The 24,284-nt window shown below is 40.0% G+C and overlaps 1 protein-coding gene across 1 annotated transcript in view; it reads right to left on the minus strand.

Annotated features, from left to right (window-relative positions):
• Positions 1 to 24,284, minus strand: part of PTPRT (protein tyrosine phosphatase, receptor type, T) — a 160,138-nt gene that overhangs the window by 46,161 nt on the left and 89,693 nt on the right. Inside the window, exons 9-12 of the mRNA XM_009703901.1 lie at positions 18,764 to 18,793; positions 8,745 to 8,893; positions 2,250 to 2,327; positions 2,014 to 2,049 (exon numbers count right to left, since the gene is read on the minus strand). Coding sequence (XP_009702203.1) covers positions 2,014 to 2,049; positions 2,250 to 2,327; positions 8,745 to 8,893; positions 18,764 to 18,793 — 293 coding nt within the window. The remainder of the gene's footprint in view (positions 1 to 2,013; positions 2,050 to 2,249; positions 2,328 to 8,744; positions 8,894 to 18,763; positions 18,794 to 24,284) is intronic.

Here is a 24,284-nt window from a genome sequence, read left to right on the forward strand (position 1 = left end):
TAAATCATGTCTTAAAAGTCCCCTGTACTTAACTTTCCATGTGTAAAATAGGCATATTAATCCTTACTTAAATAATAGTGGTTAGTAGAAGTTAAGTTTGAAAGAGTTTTGAATCTATAAGCACAAGACCAATTTAATTCCTATTTCCTCTTTTTCCTCTCTAAAATTTGGGATTTTGCAAGTTTTGGGGGCTTTTTTGGATTTTGCTTTCCCATGAATATAGATTGAATCTGCCCATTGCTCCTTGAGCTTCAGATTACAAAGTGTCCTGTTCACACTGTAATTCTCACTATTGGGACAGACAGGGGACAACAGCTCCCTCAAATCGGGGTCCAGTTTTCCCAGACGCTGAGTATCAGATTGAGAGCAGTTTGACATCTTCCAGTAAAATGCAAGTCTGGGCCCTGTTTCTAAAGCATAGCTAAAAGATAAACCTACCTTTAGACTTTTTTATTGACAACACTCAGTCTCCGGGAAACGAGAACAAACCTTCTGGAAAAAGGACTCCCTTCTTTCCCCACCTTGTTAAAAGAGGGCTCATTCATTGCCGTCAGTATTTTGATAGATGGGAGGATAAATGTGTGTATTGTGGCAGTCCCTCCAAGCCTTTGCACCCCGGCCCTTAGTCTGTAAGCCAAGGCAGTTAAGCGATCGGTTGTAATTTCTTCCTGGTCTAACTGTGGGCATTCAACATGCTCATAGTAACATTTCAAGGAGTCATGGTAGATTACTGTGTCTGGAAGTGAACATTTACTGTAGATAATCCAAAATGACAGGTCTGATAAATACCACTGGTTAGATTCTGATCAACCACACATCATCTTTCTGATTCATAGTGGAGGAATTGCCGCCTTCAAATTCCACACGCAGGCAGCATCCTCTAGGGAGAGTCTGAAGTTGTAGGCTGTTATTACTCACTTTCAAGGGTACACCTCCAGTAAGTTTCTGGATAACTTATTTCATCAGCTAACAGTTTCTGCTAATTTTGCTGTCTCTGTTAACTTACCATAAAAATATACTGGTTTTAAAAATCCAAAAGCTAAGAGCTGCACATTGGATGCTTTATTTATCATCTGAACAAGAAAAGCTAATTTTCAGAGATGCTGAACACTAAAACCTCCCTCTAAAGTTACCAGCAGCCACAGAAGAGCCTCTGCCTCTCAGAACCTGCCTTTTTGTTCTCCTCTCAAATCTATACCAGACTGCTTGAATATTTAGCATTTAACTCTCAGCATACACAGAATGACGTGGGGCCGCTTGCCCAAACCCAGCCTCTAATTTCTCCAAATAACCTTTATACTTGCAACCGAGACCAAAACTGTAGGTTTCCACTTTTGGACATGCAAATCCTCACTTCTGTTCGCAAGCCTTGAGGCACAGGGAGCGGAGCCTCACTCACAGGACAAGGGGTAATGGTTTTAAACTAAAAGAGGGTAGAATCACACTAGATATAAGGAAGAAATTTTTTACACTGGCATAGGTTGCCCAGAGAGGTCGTAGATGCCCCATCCCTGGAAACTGCAAGGTCAGGTTGGACGGGGCTCTGAGCAACCTGACTGAGTTGAAGATGTCCCTGTTCATTGCAGGGGAGCTGGACTAGATGGCCTTTAAAGGTCCCTGCCAACCCAAACATTCTACGATTCGATGATTCTATGCCAACTGCACAGTCACAGACACCTACGTGAGTCAAAACTAAGCCAAAAGCAAGGGGACACGTGGAAATTTGTCCCAAAATGTCAAATCTCATTCACAAAAAGAAACAACAAATACTTGATAGAACTCCTAAACATTAATTTTTGAACTGTTCTTTCCTTAAAAAAAAAAATAAAATCAATTAACAGCAATAATAAAGCATGAATAAAACAAAAGGCTCTCCAATTAACATACGACCACAGGATTAATTATGATTTTGGAGCCCAGCCATTTAACAGTGCTCTCTCCAAGGTATTTTTCAGATACAATGAATGTGTTTGCTCTCCGATGAAGTGCAGTAGATCATACCTGTCTTCTTACCTAACAGCGTGGTCGATGGAACAGTGTCTGATGATACTTTGAGATGGAATTCCGTTCACCCGCACGACACAGATCAATGGAAATCAACAGAAGATCAATAGGAAAAAAAAAGTTACAAAAAATGAAAACAAGGTTAGCTGTATGTCATACTCAGAAGATTCAGTCTATAGGTCATATTGGGAAACGTACAAAAGCAAAGAAAATTTAGAAATGAAAGAAAAGTCTGGCACTAGTACCTGAGTAGTAGGAATTCAACAAAGATTTGCTCTGAAGGGTTTTGCTTTGGACAGAAAATGAACAAGGAGAGGGTGATGCTAGGTAGGAAAGACATAAGGAAAAGACTTTAGACATATATTAAGAGAGAGAAAGAGAACAGGGAGAATGTTCCTCAAAGAACACAGTAATATGGGATATATAAGGCTTATCAAAATGAATTATATTTTTTCATCTTGACATGCATATTACATTTATTACATTGTCATCATGATGGATTTTCTTTAATACAAGCACTCTAGACCCCAAGTATAGTATTACAGTTACTGTAAATCAATGTGTTCCTACACAGGATACACGTACAGGACTAGCCTCTAGATATTCTTTTTTTAACCAAAGGAACAAACTTATGTTTTTGTCTCTAGGAGAAAGATCCTTAAAAATGACCCTAAAAGTACAAACTACAGAGAATCAAATGCAATATTAACAGTAAAATAAGCCTACTCAAACACAATGTACACTAGTACCACAAAAATACACAGCTAGGGTAGCAATTTTTTCATTAAAACAGTACAAGATAACAAGGGACTTGTTCTTCAACCCAGGACTGTTCATAGCAAATCCTATAATCCTTTCCCCTGTGAGCTGGGTTCTTTCAGCAGGACAGCAGGACTAGCATCTCTGCTTTCTCCCATTACAGCATTAGCTTTCTCTGGACAAGAATTCACAAATTATTTCCATATTAATCAAATATTTATGGAGAGGAGGCAGGGCTCAACATCTTCACAGTAGATTCTTCTCTTGATAGTAAATTTATGAGGCTGGTTTATATCTACAATAGCATACATGTACATTCTTATGGTAATCCATCATTTCTGAAGGCATATTCTTTTGTTATCATTCTGTATTCACTCTTAGCGTTACAGGCATTTATTTATCTCCTCCTCAAAATGTTGGGAAACAAGCTAATACAAATCTCAGTACATCAGAAAGATGATAATAGATAACATAGGAAAAACTATTCCATAATCCAATAGAAGTAGATAAAACTCAGTATACATCAAAGTAATTTCAGAAGCAATTTTTGTATCTCTAGAGTAAACACCACTTAAAAATTTCAAGGTATTCTATGGGTGAACCAAAAAAGTCACCAGGCTAGGGAGTTTCATAAAGTCAGCAGAATTACCTCCTAAGCAGTTTAGAATCATCTAGTAAACGAACTTGCTCTCATTCTGCATTCTCCTGCCATATTTTCAGACTTCTAACACTTGAAAACACATTAAAATAATCAAATTTCTCATGGCTTAGTCTGCTGGAGTTCTCTCCCAGCTGCCTTCAAGCCATAAAGCATCTCTCCTTTGGGGCCTCTTATACTTTCTCCCCTGTGTTTGTCAGCCTAAATCCGACCCTCCTCTTGCTGTACTCAGAACATGGCCACTTTTGCAGACACATAAAATAAGGTCTAAAAAGAGTAACTTGTTTGCCCAGGGTCATAGAGCAAGTCAACAGTCAGGGCCTGGAGCAGGACTCAGATTTTCTGAAATTTGGTAGTATAAAAGAACTTATTAGGTCATACTGCTTTTCCAGGAATTGTTAACGATAAATTACTTGGGCAGCTGAAGATATACACCTCACTTCAGGGAGTTTGATTAAAAATGTTACCAACTGAGGTTTATGAAATGAACCGTATCTGTGAGACACGGAGGTTATTTCTACATTTAGAAGAGAAAAAAAAAAAAAAACCAACACATTAGAAAACAAGTTTCCCAAAACTTTGGAGAGCTCATTCCCAAAATCAGGCAGGCAATGGCTGGTATAATGAGAGATGTGTACACAGTGCTGCTTCCTAACCAGAGGTTCTTACAAGCACTAGTGTGCGCAATCACAGGAAACACTTCCAGAGAGGATTTCACATGAGGGTAGAAATTAAGACTTCATTAAAAATTCTTTTTGTACTCTCTGGAGTGGCATGTGAGGCCAGACAGATCCCTCTAGTCATGTAGAATGGTGGAGGCTCCCTCCTATTCTGAAAATGATTCTCCTTACTTTTTATAAGATTTTCTGAACGAGCAAACTCCACAAAAATCCCAAACCAGCATGAAAATCAGCAAAAGGGATTTTGGTATTTTTTCCTTTTATGCCTGTGATGAAATTTGGCTTTATTTTTTATTTTTAAATTCATTTCAGATTTTTTCACTAAAGACAACACCTCAGGGTCATGATCCTACAAGTCCTTGGACTGCATTTAGCGCGTAACCTAACTAAGAGTGAAAATTATCTATGGGGTTAGCGGTAAGAACTAGATCTTGATGTAATTGTCTGTTGTGACTTACAGCAAATCTAAAGACCTTTGCATTTCATTCATCACAAAAACATGCAGGATATGAAAGGGGTGAATTTAGATGTTTCTTGGTTAAGAGTGATCCTTAACACCCTGAGCACCACTTACCTACATCTTCCTCTTATCTCCTTCTTCTCACTAGCAAAAGCACACTAACTCGCTATCTGTACAGTAGTGCCCACTAATGCAAAACTCAGTTCTCTACAGCTTCCAAAATGCTGTTTTCAACCTGTGCTTCTGCCTGTAACAATAAAGCTACCTACCTCATCTGTTATCAGCGTCACTCCCGACGCTTGCCTGGAAAGCAGTCTCCATCCAAACAGTTGTCACAAAAGTTAAGCACAGCCTAATAAATCAGTCTCCAGCAAAACTGGCTGCATTTTAAGATATTAAATCCTCAGAATCAAACAGTTCCTGACAGAAACCCCCCAATGATGTTAAGATGGCTATGCTGGTGACATGGCATTCTCCCGGACAAGCCCGATTCATGGCATTTTAGCACTGCAAACCCAGAAGAGCAGTTTCTTTGTGCAGGACATACCAGTAGTGCATCATTGCTGAGATGACGTAGTACTGCTTCTCCCATCACACGGATGGGCTGCCAAATTGGGCACAATCTGTGTGCGGTAACAACTCCTTGCGCACCCTTCTGGTCAGTGTACAGGTACTGGTGGATAATTTTAGGCCCACCTTGTTCCCAATTTGTCATCCCATTTCATAATAACCCTGCATCAAGTCAACGTCTACACATGACTGTTGTGTCCCTTGGAGGAAAACGCCGCTGCTTTCCAAACATTCCTGAAAACTGAGAAGAAGGCTCAAACACTGCAAGCACCACCATCTACCTTTAATGGATTTAGGATATATTTTTATTTTTTAAAAAGGAAGATATTTGAGAAAATGAACTATGATGAGCCTGCTTCACCTCCACATAAGCCCTGGCTAAAACCAGACAAGCTGGAATAGCCATGGACTGATCTATCTTTCTTAGCAAACATCTATCCTGATTTCACATGGTGTCAGAGACAGAGGCTGAGTCCATAAAAACTCTTCAGTTTAAACTCCTGTAGGTACAAGTAAGAATTCTCCCTGAATAAAGACTAACGGTGTAGAATGGAAAGAGGCATGAAGGGCTTTGCTTTGGGCTAGGAAAGATAAATGCCCATTATCTTCCACTTTTCAGCAAGACCTGAGGTCTCCTTGTTGCAGCACAGAGGCTACAGATCTTCCAGAATGTAATTACATTTGATAATGAACACCTCTGCCAAATGATAAGATTCAAAACTACAAATGTCCAAGAGGACTGTCTGCTCCTGAGCATCGCACTGGCCTCGACAAAGGACTCCACTGCAACGAAACGGCCTGACTTTGTGGATGACACCATTTCCATGGGTTTATATTGAAAATACAAGCATTTGAGACAGAGTAAGTGTGGAAGTCTGCATTTTTACCAACAGCAGAGACAGGAGGATGGTAACTCTTAGTGGCAAAAGAATCACCATTACTACACCACATACTCTTTTCAGAGTTGCCTGTAAAAGTGGTCAGGTCTATGTGTCCTTAGAAAAGGAGGGGCTGATAAGCAGAAAGACAGCTGCTCATTTTTGATGTCCTTCATGATGTACAGCATCAGGTAGCACCCTTTAGAGCTGCTGTACTACAGGTGGCAGCTCCCTGCGGGGTGACAGTGCTGTAAGGCAGCGAGAGAGGCAGCAAATGGCAAGGCTACAGCGGGAGGGCAGAGAGCGGTCAGCCAAGAACAGCACAAGTCCTCCTGCAGCAGGAGCAGACCCGTGGCCAAGCTGGAGAGACTACCAGAGAAAAAAGTTTCTATGAAAGAACAAGAAGAAAAAGAGGGGCAAGAAGAGGGGACAGAAGAGAAAAAGGATGGGGAAAAAGGAAGAAAAAGAAAAAAGCTTCTATGAAAGAAAGAAGGGAAGACCTAACTCATCAAATCTGTTCTGTCTGAAAAGTCATTAAAATTACTGGGACAGGAAGAAAAAACTGGAGGGAAGGACACATGCCCTGTAAGGACACTGTCATCTGGAGATAAACTTGTTTGCAAGTCATTCAATAATTGTGAAGTAACCTACTTAACAAGTTGTCTTGTTCTGTTTTATTGCTTTTGTGACCTTGCAAGGTGATCTTGAGGTTGAAAACACTGAGCTTGTCTTGGTGGGCTTTCTTCAAAAAAGAGAGGGGTATTTCCACATCACTGCTACAGTCAACTCAGGCTCCCGTAACTGAGGGTCACAATGGAGAGGATGACTCCCTGTTGTGAGATATCTGCAAATGCCACTTACTGTTGGGAGGCAGAAGGATAATTTAAGAAGAAATTTGACTGCTGCTTAAGAGAGACAGCTAATTTCAAAAGCTAGGATGGGTAACCCCCTGTAAAACTCTATTAGTTAGTAGGAAGGTTAAGAAGTAATCCTATTATGTTATTCAAAAGTTAGAGGAGGCCCGTATAGAAACCCTCAAGTATCAAACTCTATTAAGACCATTTTTTAAAAAGTCTTTTACCCATAAAATTCCTCTATCAGCATGTGCACGCTACTGCACAGAAGAGAACCTACCTCCAACACCTCAGCATCCTGGACTTGGCAGTAAAAAATTTGGAGAAATCATGAAAGCTTACTGGTAATTGTTTCTCATGGATATAAAGAGGAAAAAAAGAAAAGAATCGGCCCATGACTTCAATCAGGTTGTGTTAGAGAAGGAGGTAGTGATAAAATCTGCAGTGATGTCAGACAAGCAAAGGACTAACTGATTTTAAAAAAAAATAAAACCTGGAAGGATGTTTTTTTACAAAATTAGATACAACATATTTTCTATAGTTGCCATTTCAAGTAAATGACTCAGCTGTTTTAATTAGTCTCTCAAAATACCAAGGGAAAAAATAATGAGGTCACATTTCAAGCTCGTCTCTTTTCTGGTTGGGAAAAAAACCCCAAACTTTTAAAAATCCAGAATCTGAAGAAAGCGTTAAACACTTCATTTTCCCATACATGTTGAACAAGCTACCTTTGCTGTTTCTAGGATGTCTGTCACAATGCTGTCCTCTGCTATCCTGTCTTTCAAAGATATGAACCACTGACAACTCCTGCTGTCTCTTTAGGAGATATAGCTACTCAGCATCTGAGAAAATGAGATCTTGACTCAAGTCAATTTAGTCTCAGAGAGAAGTGTTCACTGCTAGCTTTGATGATCCCAAACACCTATTTATCCACCTCACAGGTATGTTACACAGAGTGGCAGTAGCAAGACATGCAGATGGAATTTGACGTGACCTACAGATAGACGGCAAAGAGGAATTCACTCAGCCTGTCCCACTCAATCTGAGATTACAAAGAAAGGTTTCAATGATAAAACACACTGTGTATCATAAAGCACTTCCAGGTTAGTAATTAGGGAAAAAAACCCACTTCACTAAAGATGTTTAAGAAACACAAAAGAGTTTTAGTAAAAAATTCTGTTTCAGAGCTGCTCCCTGTTCAAACTAGCAGGCTAAGAGTCAGAAGAAGGAGTGACATTCCTATAGTGTCTAAGTTAAAATTTATTTAATATGAAAAAGTTTACAAATCTACCATGCATTGAATCTGAATCTAGCAAAGCTAAAGTATGACTTTGTGCTGTTTTACCCACAAAACTCCTCCAGCTAGAGGTTTGAGTGGTTTACAAGTATTAACTAAGACTAGTTTTACTGAACCCGTGTGAAGAATAAACTGAGGACACAGATGAAGAAATGCTTTCCATTCCAGTTCTCTAACCAGGAGACCATGCTTTCTTCCGTAACAATTTCATACCGAAAATGTTATTTCATCCTACAAAGTCAGCTAAGTGATTAGATTTGACTCTTCTACTCACAAAGGAAAAAATATTTCTGAAGAACAAACACACACGTGTCTTTTTGACTGTCTAATGTAGCTATTAGAGCAGACTTTATAAATTATTCTCAGTAGATTTAGAGTCAGAAGGAATGCTCCCTACCTATCTGACAGTTAAAATTGGGGCAGTGTCAGAGGCACTTCAGACAACTGATTTCTATCGAGCTTTTGCAATGATCTCTATGACTGTCATTCCAAGCTCCTCAATAACGCATCCATAGGAATAGGGCCTTTTAAGAACCTAGAGCTCTCCAAGGGGGACATATCCATTGCAAGCAAGTTAAACTTACTGAATCCATTAACATCTTGGCAGCTGGAAGAAAAAGCTTCTTCATTGTGAACAGCACTGAGTTTGGTAGAGGTCTTGTCAGAAGTAGCCACGGGACCCATCTCCCTCTGCGTGCTGGTCTGAGTCTCCTTCTGCTTCTTGGCTAGCTTCCTTTAGTATTTTGAAGAGGGGAGAAATCAAGGTCAGTTTTCCCTCATTAAAAACAAAGCAATGACAAAATATTTTGAAAATCACCATTATCCCACTTGGTCAGACATGCAGGGCATGTGACAAACCGCACGAGAGGAAACCCCACAACTTTTTAATATAACTGTGGTAGAGCACAATAAATATAGCGATACCAGCCTTTGAGCTTAGCTGTCCCTCTCAGTACCTTATCTTACACAAACCTGCATCACCCCAGCAGTAGGAGCGCTACATCCTCCTTGAAGAGGGTGGCATGGGTAGAGCCCCTGGAGTGGGTGTCAGCCGCTCCAGGCAGAGCAGAGGGCACGGGACAAGGGCAGCCATCAGAACCGTCAATGGGGGATGTCTGTATCCATCCCATAGGGACATCTGTACCGGGGATTTTCTCCGAATCGTCCAGTGGAGAGTGCGACCTGACTCTGTGCAACCTGAGAGCTGGAGCAGGAGGTTTGCCCAGTCCCCAAGCAGAGCAATGAGGACAGCTGCCTCTACTAAATTTTGACACACACCCAAACCGCACTGAGGATCAACGGTCAGTGAAGGGTGGGGCAAATTAAAGGTTGAAGTTATTTTAGAAATGTCCAAATATGCCTCTGTTGTGGGAAAATGGGTCTTGTCTTATTTTGAGGCGACATCAAAAACTTTGGCAAAAGTAGAAACACTGCCTGCTCTGAAAACACTAACAAAGCCGAGGACATAAGAGGCTCCTCTTTTGCAAACACAGCTAATAATAAGAAAACGGAGAGAAGCAAGAAAAGTGGGCTACTAAGCTTCCATTGACATTTGACTGCCCTGTGCTTCATTTGTATCAGAAAGCAAAACTGTTTAAAAATGAATGTGTGACATTCTACAATCTGCACCTTGAAAAAATATCACACAAATCCCTAGCACCGGCAAAGAATTTTGCTTACATGACTTCTGTAGATAAGAAAATAAAATAAAAGGGAGAAAAACAGATTACTGTAAGAAGGAGCTTTAGTTTTCTCTTTTCCTCCGACTCAAAGAAAAAAAAAAACCTAACAACTAAATCATTTTGCAAAGAGGTTTTTCTTCACTAAAATGACATGCTTATGGGAAGTGCTACCCATCTTTTAAACTTCATTAGATTCTTAAAAAGATATTCCTTGCAACATATTCTAACAGGCTTTCTTTATTCACAGAACATGTCAGAGCGGCATTTACAAGCAAGTTCAAGCACACAGCCCTTCCCGAGATGGGCAGCCAGGCCAGTTTGACCCTTCTTTGCAAATGAGTGGAAGAGAACTAAAACCTTTGCCTATGTCTGTGGGAAATGGCTATTTTAAAGCAAGCTGATAATCCAGACTATGAGCGCACAGATTTATAGAGAAATGTCCAATGTTTGCTGCAGACTTTTGACCAAATACATCTGTTTCATCTGCTCAACCAGCTGAGGTTCAGCCTTTTGCAGTAAGTGGTTTCAATTCAAATCCATAGCTATTCCAATTGGGTACCTAATTACAGACCGCATATTTAGATCTCACAAAATCTCCATGGTGTATCCACTTCTGCAGATGAAGACGCAAACAGGGGAACCGTCCTTGAGTAATGAAGCAAAAAGCTGACGTTTAATGATGTTAAAAGCTTTGCTTCCAGTGTTCAGCAATGTTACAACAGTCAGATTTATTAACTATGAGCTGCAGACATGGGAGCTCCCTTTTTCTGTGCTGTGGTACCTGAGGTAACAACAATAGTCTTGAAGTGTATTCACCCTGCTATGTGGTTATTCTAATCCTTTAGATTTGCTAATCATACACACCTAGGTGAATTCTTTGGCAACAGGAATTAAAATTTCTCAGTGGGAAATACTAATCCAAAATGCAGAAGTCCTTAATAACAAGCACTCTGGACTGCTGGGGTGAGCCATTACAGAGGACCACTACTGATGTTTAAAAATGGTGAGTCAAAAAGGGTGACTTCCTTATTAAATCCAGATTAAATTATTTGTGGCAATAATTATCTGTAAGTCCCATTGCCTGGTATCTTTTCAGAAATGCCAACAAGCTACAAAGAGCTGGAACAGGCAAACTCATTTTCTCTTTCAGTGAATGAGCAATAACATTTCTGCATGTGCTAGGCAGGAAAAAATAACCCCAAACCCAAGCCCATTACTCCCCAAAGGCCTGCTTACAAAAGCCCTATGCAAAGCAGTTCTACCTGGTCCTGTAGAAGACAGAGAGGCCCCTAAAACATTGGCTTGAATGCCTAAAAAGAAAAGGTGACATGAGTTTAAAGTTCTCAATCTAACTCGCACACACAAACCGGCCGCCTCTGCGCAGACTGCTCGCGGGTGGACCAGCTAACGCTGACACACGTTCAGAGAGAAGCCACACGGAAAATTCTTCTGCATCTGAAAATGCTACAATTTTCTTTCAACAGTGTGTTATCAGTTTCCACCTTTCTCCCTCTCTAGTCCATGAATGTAAAAATTCTTCATCTAAATTTAGAGGGAAAAGGAAGACAGATCTCTTTTGAGGATTTCAGAGCTAAGCTTGCCAGACACATCAAGGGGTTCTCAGTTTTTAAATGTGCCTTTTCTGCCTCCGTTATGTGTCTGGATAGAGTGGCAGCACAGGACTAAGCCTATTTGGCCCTTACCATCATTATAATTCATAGAAAGGATTACTAAATCAAATGAGTAGCACTTTCTAGAACATTAGGGATGTGACTTAAACCCATAGCTAGGTAGAGGTTTATTTCCCAGCATGTCAAAATGCCTTTGGAATTGGAAAAGCATTTATCTGGAAATGCTCTTTCCAAAAATAGGGCATTTCAAGAGATGTCTGTGAATCACTGACACGCCACATCAGTGAGACGGCTCCTGCTCCCCTTACTGACCAGCCTCCCCTAAGCACGACGACTGCAACACCCCGACGAAGCTGCTATCAGTGCATTAGTGTCAATCACAGGCCGGTTGCAGGCTGTCACCAGCGCGTCCCCAGCACCGTCTGTCACCAGGCACTGAGAAGACACTTTCCATCTCATGCATTATGCAGTTGAAAAGGGAAAGAAAGAAAGGACCAGGCAGATATTTGGAAGAAGAGTCTGATACAATCAACACAGAGTGAAGAAGCTGAAATGTCAAAATGTGAATAAGGTGGTATTAATGGCCGTTTTACGTTTAAGCATAAGGGAAATGTGCCAAGAAGAAAACAGGAGTCCATGAATGGGGGTTATTGGGTGGTCCTTTTCAGTTCAAGAGGGGTTGTAAATGAAGAGATGATGTTTACAGGCACCATACACACACAGAGGAAGGATGAGACAGAAAGATGCTTAAAGCAGAATAATAAAAAAAAATGAAACTATCTGTATAATCAGGCAGTTGAAGCTAACCCAACTAAAGCAAAGATAAGAACTATGGGCAGTGAACCTAAATGTGAAGTGTGAATTTTGGGGGAAAAAAAAAAAAACCAAACTGAGATTTGATTCATTTATTTTTGAAACTTCTACTCTTATCAAAGAATAGATATACAATGTTGAAGCACTGTATTAAAATTGCAGGAGTTCCAGTTTAACAGTCAAGGAATGCAAACTTAGTATCAAGCACAAAGCATTTACTGCCACAGGCATTAATCAGAAAGCTCAGGCAACATTTTCAGTTAAAAGTATCTGCAGGATCAGATTCCTGTTTTGCAGAGGTCTGGATGAACTTCAGGGATTATATTTTAAATGCAGCTTCAAACTCATCTCTAACTTTTTATATCAATTTTACATTCATGAATGTTAAATCTGTAACTGCCACTCCTAAAGAGCTCTTGTACGTGTACGTTGACAGATTTAATTTTAGATGTTTCACAAGGATGGGTTATATACACTATAATGTAGACTTGCATGCACAGGTAATTTAGACATTAGGTATAGATCACGTAAGTTAAACATGAAATTTCCTCCTACAGACAAGAATTGCATATCGCCCTCATTTTCAATAAGCAATTTAAGGAAGCTACAAAATACAATTCCTTTTAGACATTTGTGCGCAGCAGCCTGCTAGGAGTACACATATTATTTACAACGAAATCTGCACAAATTTAAGCCAGGCAGCAATCAGCCATGCAAATACCCAGCAGGGAGCACTGGTTAAATCGCAGTCCTATTGAAAAGGATCTCCGTTCCCTAAACCTGCAGCAGATCACAAACTCAATTTGAATGAACAGTTTCACGCTGGTGTAAAAATACGTGGGGGATTATACATGGTACTATGGTCTGCAAGCCGCAGGTAATCCTTTTGCTCTGACCGAGGATCAGTAAGGCCTCTGCTGCAATACTGCACTTCAAATAAGATGTGTGCCACAGGGACACATACAAAGGCAGAACAAGAAAGGTAAATCTAGAAAACATGACCTACAAGCAAAGGCCAAAGGAAATATGGATCTTTAATCTAGAGAAAAGAAAATCAAATAGGGTTGATAGGTTTTCACACATGTAAAAAGATACCACAGGGAAGCTGTTCTCCCTGTCTACAGGGGCTGGGGAAAAAAGTAATGGGGCTAAGCTACGGGAAGGGCAGATCATTTTAAACTTTGGTAAAACTATGTGCAGTAGAGACTGCCCTTCTCTCAAGCCAACTGGGCAGGTAGGCTGTGAAATCTCGGTCACAGGTCCTTAAACAGAGAACAAGAGGAATGAGAGTTAAAAGCAGTGCAGCCTTCCAGCAGCCTGACAGGTCGGGTATCTCGTCCCTGTGCTCCCATGGTCCTGCCTCAAACTGCAGTTCATCACATGCACCCTTTGCGCAGACTGTAACCTCAGCAGAGCTGAGAAATATTCTCTGGGCTAAGCACGGAGGCAGCTTACTGCTTCTTACAGCCACTACAAGGGCAAATCCTCCACTTACAGGCAAACGCAGAGACAGCGTTACTTGCCATGGTGAAGCCCACCTCAGTGCAGGTTATTGCAGGAGCAGAAGGGAATTCATCAGAGCCAAGGTGAAGTGAAGAGCGTGGACCAGCCGCACCACTTTTACTTACAAAGCAAAAGTTACTTGACACAAAAAAGTGGGGTACTGTGGATATCAGTCAAAAGATGCTCTGAACGTTTTGTACTGCGTGTATACAAACACAGGGTCTTGACAAATGTAGGGCTGCGCTCTTGAAGCTTTACTTGATCAAATTAGTCACTATTTGTGGAGGACATTTATTTACAACCATATACGCTTCAGACAAGACAGGTGCATATAAGTACATGCTGGTATAGACAGCCAGCAAACACTGTCCTCTGCAAAGTTTAGGCTTGCAATCACCACGCAGACATGTTCTAAATAAATTCTCACTCACTTTCTGGATTTTAATTTTTTTTTTTATTTGCTTTCAATAGACTGGCATAATCACTGATTCATGATTCTGTTTTTCCAGCATCTAATGAGAAAATCAGTTTCTTCTTAAAATTCTGATTTAGCATGCTGACCTGTGCAGGCAGATCCCACCATTCATGCAAATATATGGAGATATTTATGTATGTATGTGGTTATAACAGAAGTATGCCTATAAATAAAATAATGTTTTATTTCTTTTCAAATGTCCCACAGATGGTGGAAATAAATTCAGCACAAACTCTGTTATTTCAGAAAATGCAAGTATAAATTCAGCTTAATACCTTTGACAGAACCTCTCCCGTGAAAAGAAACTCTTGGCTGAGTTTCCACAACAATTAAAATTGGTATGAAATTATGCTGGGACCTGAAGGGGCTTCCTACATTGCAATCGTGTCCTCAGTACTCTGGCTAGTTCAAGGGAAAAGGAAAACAACATATTGACCGCTGAGTGCCCTTTTCTTATAAATTACATTAAACTGAGTGCTTGTAACACATACATGAATCTATAGTTCCAGAAACACTTCTCTGCTCTGATACCAGTCTTGATTAAACTTCATTCTGCAAACATTACCTAGCCCAGGAGAAAGAAACAAAACAAAACAAAAGAAACCAACTCACACACAGAAAACATTTCCATTCCTTTTCCTGGTGAAGAAGTAATAAAGCCCTGATACGGGTTGCTGCAGCCGAAAGCCCTGTCGTGCAAAGGAGGTGTCTGTCATTAAATGCAAAACCTCCTTTAAACCAGTTGAACTGCTGTCTGGGTTTTACAGTTTCGGCTAGGAAAACAAAAACTTTCAGATGTGGACGGGTTGCTATCTTACACTGCACATCGTACCTTAACGTGCAGTGTGCCAGAGTTAGCAGTTCTGTACAAACCTTAGACAACATTTGTATTGCTGTAAATACAGAGTAACTCCTCTAAAAAAGTTCACCCATCACCCTGGTGACTGTGATGCAATGAGTGCACCAGGACAGGACCTCCTAATTCTGCATCCCTCTCTTCCCATCACAAAACCAGGTTCTGTCCAAGGATCTCAAATTGTAAGCAAATAACTTTTAATGACTGGTAAATTGAAGTACACAAAATGATGTCAATCTCGCATGATGACTTAACAAGCTAGGAATAGAGGCCTCCTAAGTTTGTATCTTACTTAAAGCACGTTAAAGATCTTTACGTCCTTCTCTTTCAGCCACAATAATATCTCTTTCTGTACGTGTAGGAAGTTCTTAACAAAGTATTGCTATATAAATGAAGTGTTGCTATACAAAAATACCGTAACTATTTACCCATAACTATGTATGCACAAAACAGCTAAAAGAGCTGCTCTTACAAATGAATATTTTTTGACTGGTTCCACCGAAGCTGCAGGCACTCAACCATCTTACAGAATCAGATTTGAGAGTCCTGGATTGCAAGAGAACACCAGACAGGCTGAAGGCAGAACTCCAGTCCAGAGATTACCACAACGCTTATGGCCTGTCTCTGTAAAATCAGTTACCCACGGTATAAGTCTCCTTGACTTTAACAGACTTATCATTAAAAACTGTTTAGAAGAGTTAGGGTTGGAGATTCTGGTCCCTAACAAGAAGAAATGTCAGTATAGCAGATGACAAAGGGTTGAGAGGAATGATCTGAAAGCAGACGAGAATTACTCTAAGAAGCACAACTTTGAAGTCCAGAAACTGAAACTAAAAATAAAGCAATGTAGGCCATATGGTCATATTTTAAGGTCTGTCAGCAGATCTATTTGAGAACCTTCTTTTCAGTACTGTTAACTCGGTCAATTGAATTTTGCCTGAGGACTAACATATTCAAACAAGGTCATAGCACGGAAACCAATTCTATTAAAAAAAATACATATATATACTGCTGCTCTTATTTTCACAAAATTTCAAATAAACTTAAATCAAACCTCTCTGCTCAGAAGAGGCTGTAGCAATTTCTATCAGCTTTGGCTAACAACTACACAGTCCTTAGGAATTTAAGATTCCCATCTGCAATCATAATGAAACATCCTATTTCATGTGCAACTTTAAACACGAAACTCAGTAAAACTTCATCATATGCTCCTTCATAGATTCTCCTGCTTTCTTCCCTCACTACTGGAACATCCCTGGTATTCTCACTATTGGTCAGGAAAAAAAAAAAAAACAAAACAACAACAAACCCAGAGCTTGATTTTGCCAGATCAGGGGACAGGCCAAATGTCAATCTGAAAGCAAATGCTGACACACACAGCCTGATGATGGAAGTATTTATTGTGTGATGACTATTTACCTGTTACCTCTACCACAGGGATGCGCCAGCCAGCAGAGCTCATGCTTGATGGGGGACCTGGGACATCATAAGGACAGAGCTAAAAATGAGCTCTCTGCAAAAAATGTTGGGTGCAGTACTAGGGAAATAGAGTTATATGATTTCTGCATCCTGAGCTCAAATCTCCACTGAGTGCTTTAGTCAGCTGCTGTGAACACATAAGCCTGCTTGATGATACCTCTGGCTTTCCTCTATTGTGATATGCTGCACGGTGTACATCTGCCTTATTAAATCTTATTAAAGCAATTGCTTCTGCTACTGCTGAAGCTCATTGCAACCTCAGGCTCAGGTGACCTCCAGAGGTTTGTCTCTTTGCTTTTCCTGAGTCACTCTCCTCTTCCCTGAGAAAAGAGTTTGAGTATATTGATCCACAGAAACCATTACAAGACAGCAAAGAGACCGCTTAATGATACCCTTACTTTCTCTGTAGCAGAGTAATCCTCAGCTGACTGCTTAAAGCAACGTTGTTGTGCAGTTGTAAAAAGGGGGTCACATAGGGCTCAGAAGTTGATGCATCTTTTTAAATAAACAAATCTCAAAATAAAATAAAGCAGGGAACATTCTGACCTGCTGGAAGAAGATAAAATTATAATGGAAAACAGGACTGAATTTTTCAGGCAATGGGGCTGACTGGTTGTAAGGAAACCAGAACAGTAGAACAGTGCAGAGGGCATTTTTCTGATGTTCACCAGAAATGTGTAGAAGAAGAAAGGTTGTAGCAAGAAATGCAACTAGCTAGTAGGACCTATGCATTTAAAAACATGCCCTACTTTAACACTTAGTTAAACTTCTCTTGAAATCTGCCTACCTAAGGTCAAATTTCATTCTTGGTGAACCAGTATGAAGTCTACAGCAAATGGAGTTACTCTGCATTTACAATTGCACAACCGGGCAAAGTCAAGGCTCATTACGGTATCTTTAGACTCCTCACACACTTAGCAAGCAGGGAAGCTTCCTCTCTCAATTATTTTCCGATAGGTCATCAAGAAGTAAAATCACTCCCATAGGTGGTACACAAGGATCCTCCCTTCACCCTGTTCTTTGGATGTAAATCAGCTCACATGGAAAAGAAGCCAACTTCCACTAAAATGGCAGAACATTACTGCACTCATTTCGCTGACCTGCTAAACACTTTCTGATGCGTCCACAAGACAAAGTCACAAGATCAGGACAAAGACAAACTGCAGGAATAGGCAAAGGAGGAGGCTGCCTAGGGTGCTAGCACAGGGGTGGCAACCGGAGGGGCTAGCAGAGCAGATGTGGCCCTTCTGACCACTTCGTCGAGATCAGAGCCCTGGAAAGTCTGGTAGGTTGCTGCTTTTGGGGGAAAGGCTTAGATCAGGGATACGACCGCAGCTGCTGAGATATGGAGAGGGGAGACCCGCTTCTCTCAGCAGTCACAGTTGCCTTCTCCATCCCTCCCAATCCTCTGCTGGCAGCAAAGGCATCCAAGTCAATTCTCCAGGACTCTTTCCTCAGATCATTGATCCAGTCCTCTCCTCCTCCTGATCCTCAGAAAACTATTATCATGGCAGAAACAGCTTGGCCCTGATTACTTTCCAGCCCTTCAATCTTTACACAACAGATGGCTCTGGAAGTACTGATGTGTGAAGTATTTTCATGCACCTTAACAACTGCCTTAATTATGCAACATTGTCATTAGGACTGGACAGGTGATTTAGATCTGAATATGTGAGCCACTTCATCATCCAACGGTCTCAACTGACACTCGGAACTTGGCAACTCCAGAAACAGGGATGTTTGCTCAGATAATATCAAGTCCTACTTATCAGAAACCTTACATTTTCAAAAAGCTTATATCCATGGCTGAGAAATTCCCAACAGTAACTTTCAGGTGTGAATTTCCCTGCAGTCTGGCTAAATGTGACGGACAATTAAAAAAGGTGCAGTTGGGACACTGTATTTGTCCATTAGCATTTAAAGAACTATAAACCATAACTGACATATCTGTGGAGATTTATGTGTTTGCAGGCACAGTTATAGGTACAATGATAAAACAGGGAAAACATAACAGTGTGACACTGAGAAAATAAAACACAAGCTGCTGGAAAGACAAGGATAAATGGAATGGTTAAAAAAAAAAGTGGTAAAAGCATACAACAAAACACAAAATTACCACAGGGTGAGCACGGTCAAGAAACATCATCCCCAGTCAAGTACTTACAAGTAATAGGAGTAGGAATATGCATTTCTTCTAAATATCGATGGCCAGTCAGATGACCAAAATATCCAAAAGGAGGAAAAAAAGAAAAACACATGATTAGATTTATATGAATGCTCGGATTTTTTCCAATACACAAAGTCTTTGTGCCGCCTCTAGTACTGAGCTACTATTGTCCTACACTTTTTTCAGGAGCTATGCATAGGTGAGGAATAGATACTGCACTGGAGACAGGAAACACAGGCTGTGTTTCCACTTCTGCTACTGACTTGGGTCACCATCAATAAATCCCCTCACCTCTTTCTTTCTTAACTTTGCCATGTCAGTAACACAGGTAACGAGACCTACCTTTGTCTGCAAAGTGCTTAGAGATTTTTGGAATGGAAAGAAATATGTAAGAGCTATTAATATAAATAACAATAAATAGGGAAGTGACAATGTAAGAACTGCAATTTTGGAATATTTAGACAATGAGCAAATTGTGTAATGATAAATCAAGCTTCATCAAACTAAAATGCAAATAGTTCATTAATAATTCAAGCATCACTACATATTTATAGATGATCACTAGGGGTATGCATTAGCTTTCCGCATCACTGTGATTAAGCATTTTCTATTACAGGTTTTCAACAATACACTTCAGTACGTTTTTGTATGTTTTTGAGCACTGCCAAAAAATGAGCCTTGGCAATCAGTTATAACTAAGGAGGTGATGTCTTCAGTTTTCTAACTGGAAAAGGGCTTCTCCGTAAAGGTTGTTTCACAACAGATCTAGCACATGTTATTATAGACTAACAGCAAGGCACAAGGGAGCCTCAACAGCAGCAGCTATGGTCAAGACAGGGAAAAACAAGGAAAACTTTTGCACAACTCTAAAATCCATCCTTGATGACATGAGAAATACTAAGAAGAGCTTAGAAAAATAAATGCAGGGTTCAAGTATTGTCTTTTACGGCTGCTCTGAACACAGCTTTCATAAACACACATGGAAACCAGACTCAGCGCAGTTACTCTCTAGGCACAACCGCCCACTTTGCCATTGCACACACTGGGTAAAAGACAGCGACTTACAGATGTTTAAGAGAATTACTGTGAAATAACACCTTTTGCCTGGCGGTGGCCCTTGCCATAAACCTGAAATTCTGGCCAGATTCCCGATATATGCCAAGTTATTTGAATGACACCAATTCCAAGGTACACCTGAATGTATTTTTAAAGTAACGCTATTATCTCCTTAAACCCAGAAATTCTACATGCCATAGCAATGCACCAGTTAAGGCGCACTGATTGTCACTGAGCTTCACTGAGAAATCCCAAGTTCCCCGAACCTCTAAACGAAGGGAAAAGTCACCAGGATGTGGAAAATGAGAGCCCTCAAAAAGCTGAACCCCCTACATCCCCAAAATTATTCTATTAAACCAACCCCCCTGACAGGCCAGTGCCAGGTTTCACACAGCACTATCAACTGTAATTATTCCATTGAACATCTTGTTGTACTTTGTTTTTTTCACGTCTTGGCCAGCAGACATACATGATCACACGAGACTCTTAGTTCTCATTAAAAAGCTGTGTATCCCTCAAGGCTGCAGGGGAAAGCTCAGATAGATTTATTCTGTAAGAACAGAAAATAAAGGAAGACGAACAAAAGGAGGATTATATTTTGGAATTGGACAGGCCATTTTAGCTCAAATTCTCCCAAAATATGTAACCTAAAATAAGGACTTCCTAAGGAATATTTCACAACTAGCTGTTAAAATTGGTCGGAGTTACAGATCACTAAAAACATGACCTGATCCTAGAATGTATCACACAACCTGAAAACCCTGCCTGTCATCCACCCTAAATATGGACACAGAAGGGACACGGGTCACTGAATGTGCAAATATCCCTTTGCTAATTCCATCCTATAGCTTGGGTATGTTCTGCTCAAGAGGCTTTTGGGTTTTATTTAATTAGTTTAAGGTAACAACCTAAATCCTAATCCAGAATTTTCATAGAAGGAACTAATCCTAGACCCTACATAGCCCCAAATCTCCTTTTTTGCTACCAACAGCAGTTTAAAAAACTTATTTACAGTGCCCTCATGACAGGCTGTCTGATCCTATTTATTCAGTCTTATACTTAAAGGGGTCAGTAGAGGCTTTGTCCGCTCAAACGCACAAGTCTGAAAAGTGTCACATTCTTCACTCCTGGGAAATGCAAGTCACTGTTACACCGGAGTTAAAACTGTCCAGATGAAATCAGAACTGACCAAAATGTAATCCCTTTGGGGGGAAAGTCAAAGGGTATTTTCTCCGGAAAAGAAGTTTACAGATGTCTTGTTTTTCTTGTTTCAGCTTGTTTTTATTAACCAGTCCTGTATTCTCTATTACACAAAAATATTTAACTAATATTAAGGACAAACAAATAAGCTCCTTAAAGAATTAGCAATGTTTTGATACAGTAAAAACAAGGGATTTCAAGGTAGGTATCTCCTAATGAAAGAAAGCAGTACTGCCTTATGTGGGCAAATGCACCCGTGTGGGCACTGATCACCACCTCTAAGTTAATAAGCTAAACTATGTTGCAGCAAATTGTGTGTCCATACACATGTAACAATACTAGAGGTGCAAACACATAACTCATGTAGCTAGTGGGTTCCCAAAACCAAGAAAACAAATTTTGTTAATGGTTTTGATTTTAGATCCTGTAAGACAGTCCTATTTAAAACAGAAATTTATATACACACACACACAATTTTTACATAGAAATACACACAGAGAGAAACTTTAGCAGACTTCAGGTGACCCCAGGGTTCAACTAAAACTTTTAGATAACAAACGCAAAGTCAAACCTAAATTTTCCACTGCATAAACACTCTGGCTGGCTTAATTTAGCTTCACATATCTGACTAAACCATATAAAACATTGGCAGCTCCCAGAAATTTGCAAGTCGCTAGAGTTCTTGCAATACGGTCTACTGAAACTATAAGCAACTGGGCAACACTTGCTCATGCTTTGCATCTGAAAGGTTCAAAAAGGCACACTGATTTGGTGCGTCTCATAAACAAAAAGCAGCTTCTGATGATCTGCTAATCTCAAACCAGCGTCTGCCTTCTCTTAGTGTTTCTGTCTCTTCTAACTGCTCACCTTGCTTTGCTCTGGTTAACAAAATGCTTCCTTCAGGAAATCCACTACTGTGTCTATTACCAATGAACTATGATGCCCTGGACCATGAACAAACATCACTGCGATACTTTCCAGTTCCATCTGAAGAAAATGTCTCAAGTTTGTCGAATTAAGTTACTTCTCTGCATTGCTGTCTTGCAAGACTACACTGTCTTGTACACTGAGGTATTACCCTTAGTGAACTGAAAAGGTTAATGTAAAAGGTTAAAGTAAGGTTAATGCAAAAATCGAACGCAAGAGCTTAAACTTTGTTCGTAAAATAGAAAGAGAACTTTGTTGTTCAACTGTTCTCTCAGACAAGCACAAGCTTTCAGCTGTGCTCCTCCAGAAGTTCAAATCAATCTGTGGTCCAAAGCAGCCTTTCCTTTTATAAAAGCTGGTCCCAATCCGCATTAGTTTACAAATTAAATGAGCCTGACAGGCTTAAGTTCATCTTCAGGGAACACTTGTCCATATGCAGCTCCAAGCCTCAGCTGGACGTGACCGGTGGTGCCCATTCAAGACAGACCCAGAACCGATGCAAACAGCAGGTTTGCCAGTGATGCTGGAGGTGTGTTACACAGACCTAGAGAGAGCAAGCCTCCAAAACCTCTCTCTGCACTGTTATAGCTTCTAAATGGGAAAAGATTTTAAAGTCGATGAGCCAGTTTATTTCTTGTAATAGTGTGTAATCCAGAAGGTAACCTTGCACATGACAGCAAACAGGCAAAGAGAGATACAGACTGCAGTGATTTTGCCTGTCTGCACTGGTGGGGAATGACACGGAGGAAAGTGTAATTTTCCACCTCTAGAAAGAAAAAGAGGATAATTTCTATTTCCAATACTCCCATTCACCTCCTTTCTAATTTTAATTTTGAAGAAAGATGCCCAGGTTAACAAAGCTTATAACAAAGTTCTGTCCATGGGACATCACACCCAAATTCACTAAACATTATTGCTTTTGGGACCAGGCTAGTTCCACAGAAGAACGTGTGCACTGTGTCAGGGGGCCAGCTCAGGTCAGCACTAACTTGAGAATTTTTACATCAAGCAAATGGGGCCTCAGTCTCCAGCCTCTAGAATTTGCTCTGTATTATGAGAATTTTTGATTCTGGGTTTATCTGTGTTTCTCTGTCTACGAGATATCAACTTACATTGCAGCAGGTATGATAGCCAAAACATCAGAAGAATCAAATGTTGGAAAAAGCTGGATCTTGATAGGTCTCCCCGTCACTTACTTACCTGAGTTAAAAATACACCTGCAAAAAAATATTAAGCCAAATCCACCGTTTTATGTACCTGCTAAGTAAACAATAATACAGTCTCTAAGTTTCCTCTTGACCTCTCATAAGTTTGCTATATTATGCAGAAAATATGCAGAGTCCTTTTAAAAACAAAGGCAAAAAACCTGATAGTCTGATAATCTAAATAAACTGCACATTTTTACTTTTTCTTTGAAAGATTCTTACATATCGATAACTTGGCCTTTTGCTGGTTTTCCAGTTTCCAGTCGAAGACAGAAGATTAAGCAAAGACGTTGAATCATTGATATGCATCAAGAGATCTCTACATCAATGCATTCATCAGAACAAGAACAATGAAGATTTCTTCCATAGTGTTAGGAGAAAAAAAATTACTTGCCCATAATTCTACCTCTGAGAAATTTCCTAACTGTTTTCAAATTTATACAAAAAGTAGATTGGCAGCAATCAGAGTGTTTAACAGCAAGAGTCTCACATTTACATTTCAAAGATGTGGCAGACTGTTTGGGAATACGAGTTTGATGTGAAATCTGAAAATACCAAAAAATGGCCTTTGGTAAACAAAGTAGTGAGATATTCTACCACACATATAACTGACCAAAAATAAAATGAAAACACTAATTATGGAGATTTATGGAAATTCTGACCTACGGTATGCAGGTCAGCATTGTTTGTGACAATCCTGAAAATGAACCTATGGTCTACTGCGACAAAGACTGGACTTTTAGATTTCCTTTTTGATCAGAATCTGTTGAAGACATCTCTCACACAGGAACAACTATCATGCATTTTACCATCTTCCTTCATTGCCACTGAAACACTTATAAGCGTACATACACTGACAAACTGTCTAATTATTCAAGTTCCTCCCATTTTGTACTTTTAACTCCATATTAGAGAAAATACAGAGATTATGAATACTACCTCCTTAATATTTACAGTATATTGCCTTGTAAGAGTATCCTTACCTCTCTGACTTGACTGCTGGCAATCTACACCACAGAAAAACTGTCCTCAAATAAGGAATTCCTGGTGATCTTGAAAAATCATTGCTTGTTTTCTGCTCAGTAATATACATGATTTATAATAACAATATATTATGGGACAGAAATGGT

This window comes from Cariama cristata, unplaced genomic scaffold (assembly GCF_000690535.1).
Source record: "Cariama cristata isolate BGI_N322 unplaced genomic scaffold, ASM69053v1 scaffold7647, whole genome shotgun sequence".
NCBI classification, from domain to species: domain Eukaryota; kingdom Metazoa; phylum Chordata; class Aves; order Cariamiformes; family Cariamidae; genus Cariama; species Cariama cristata.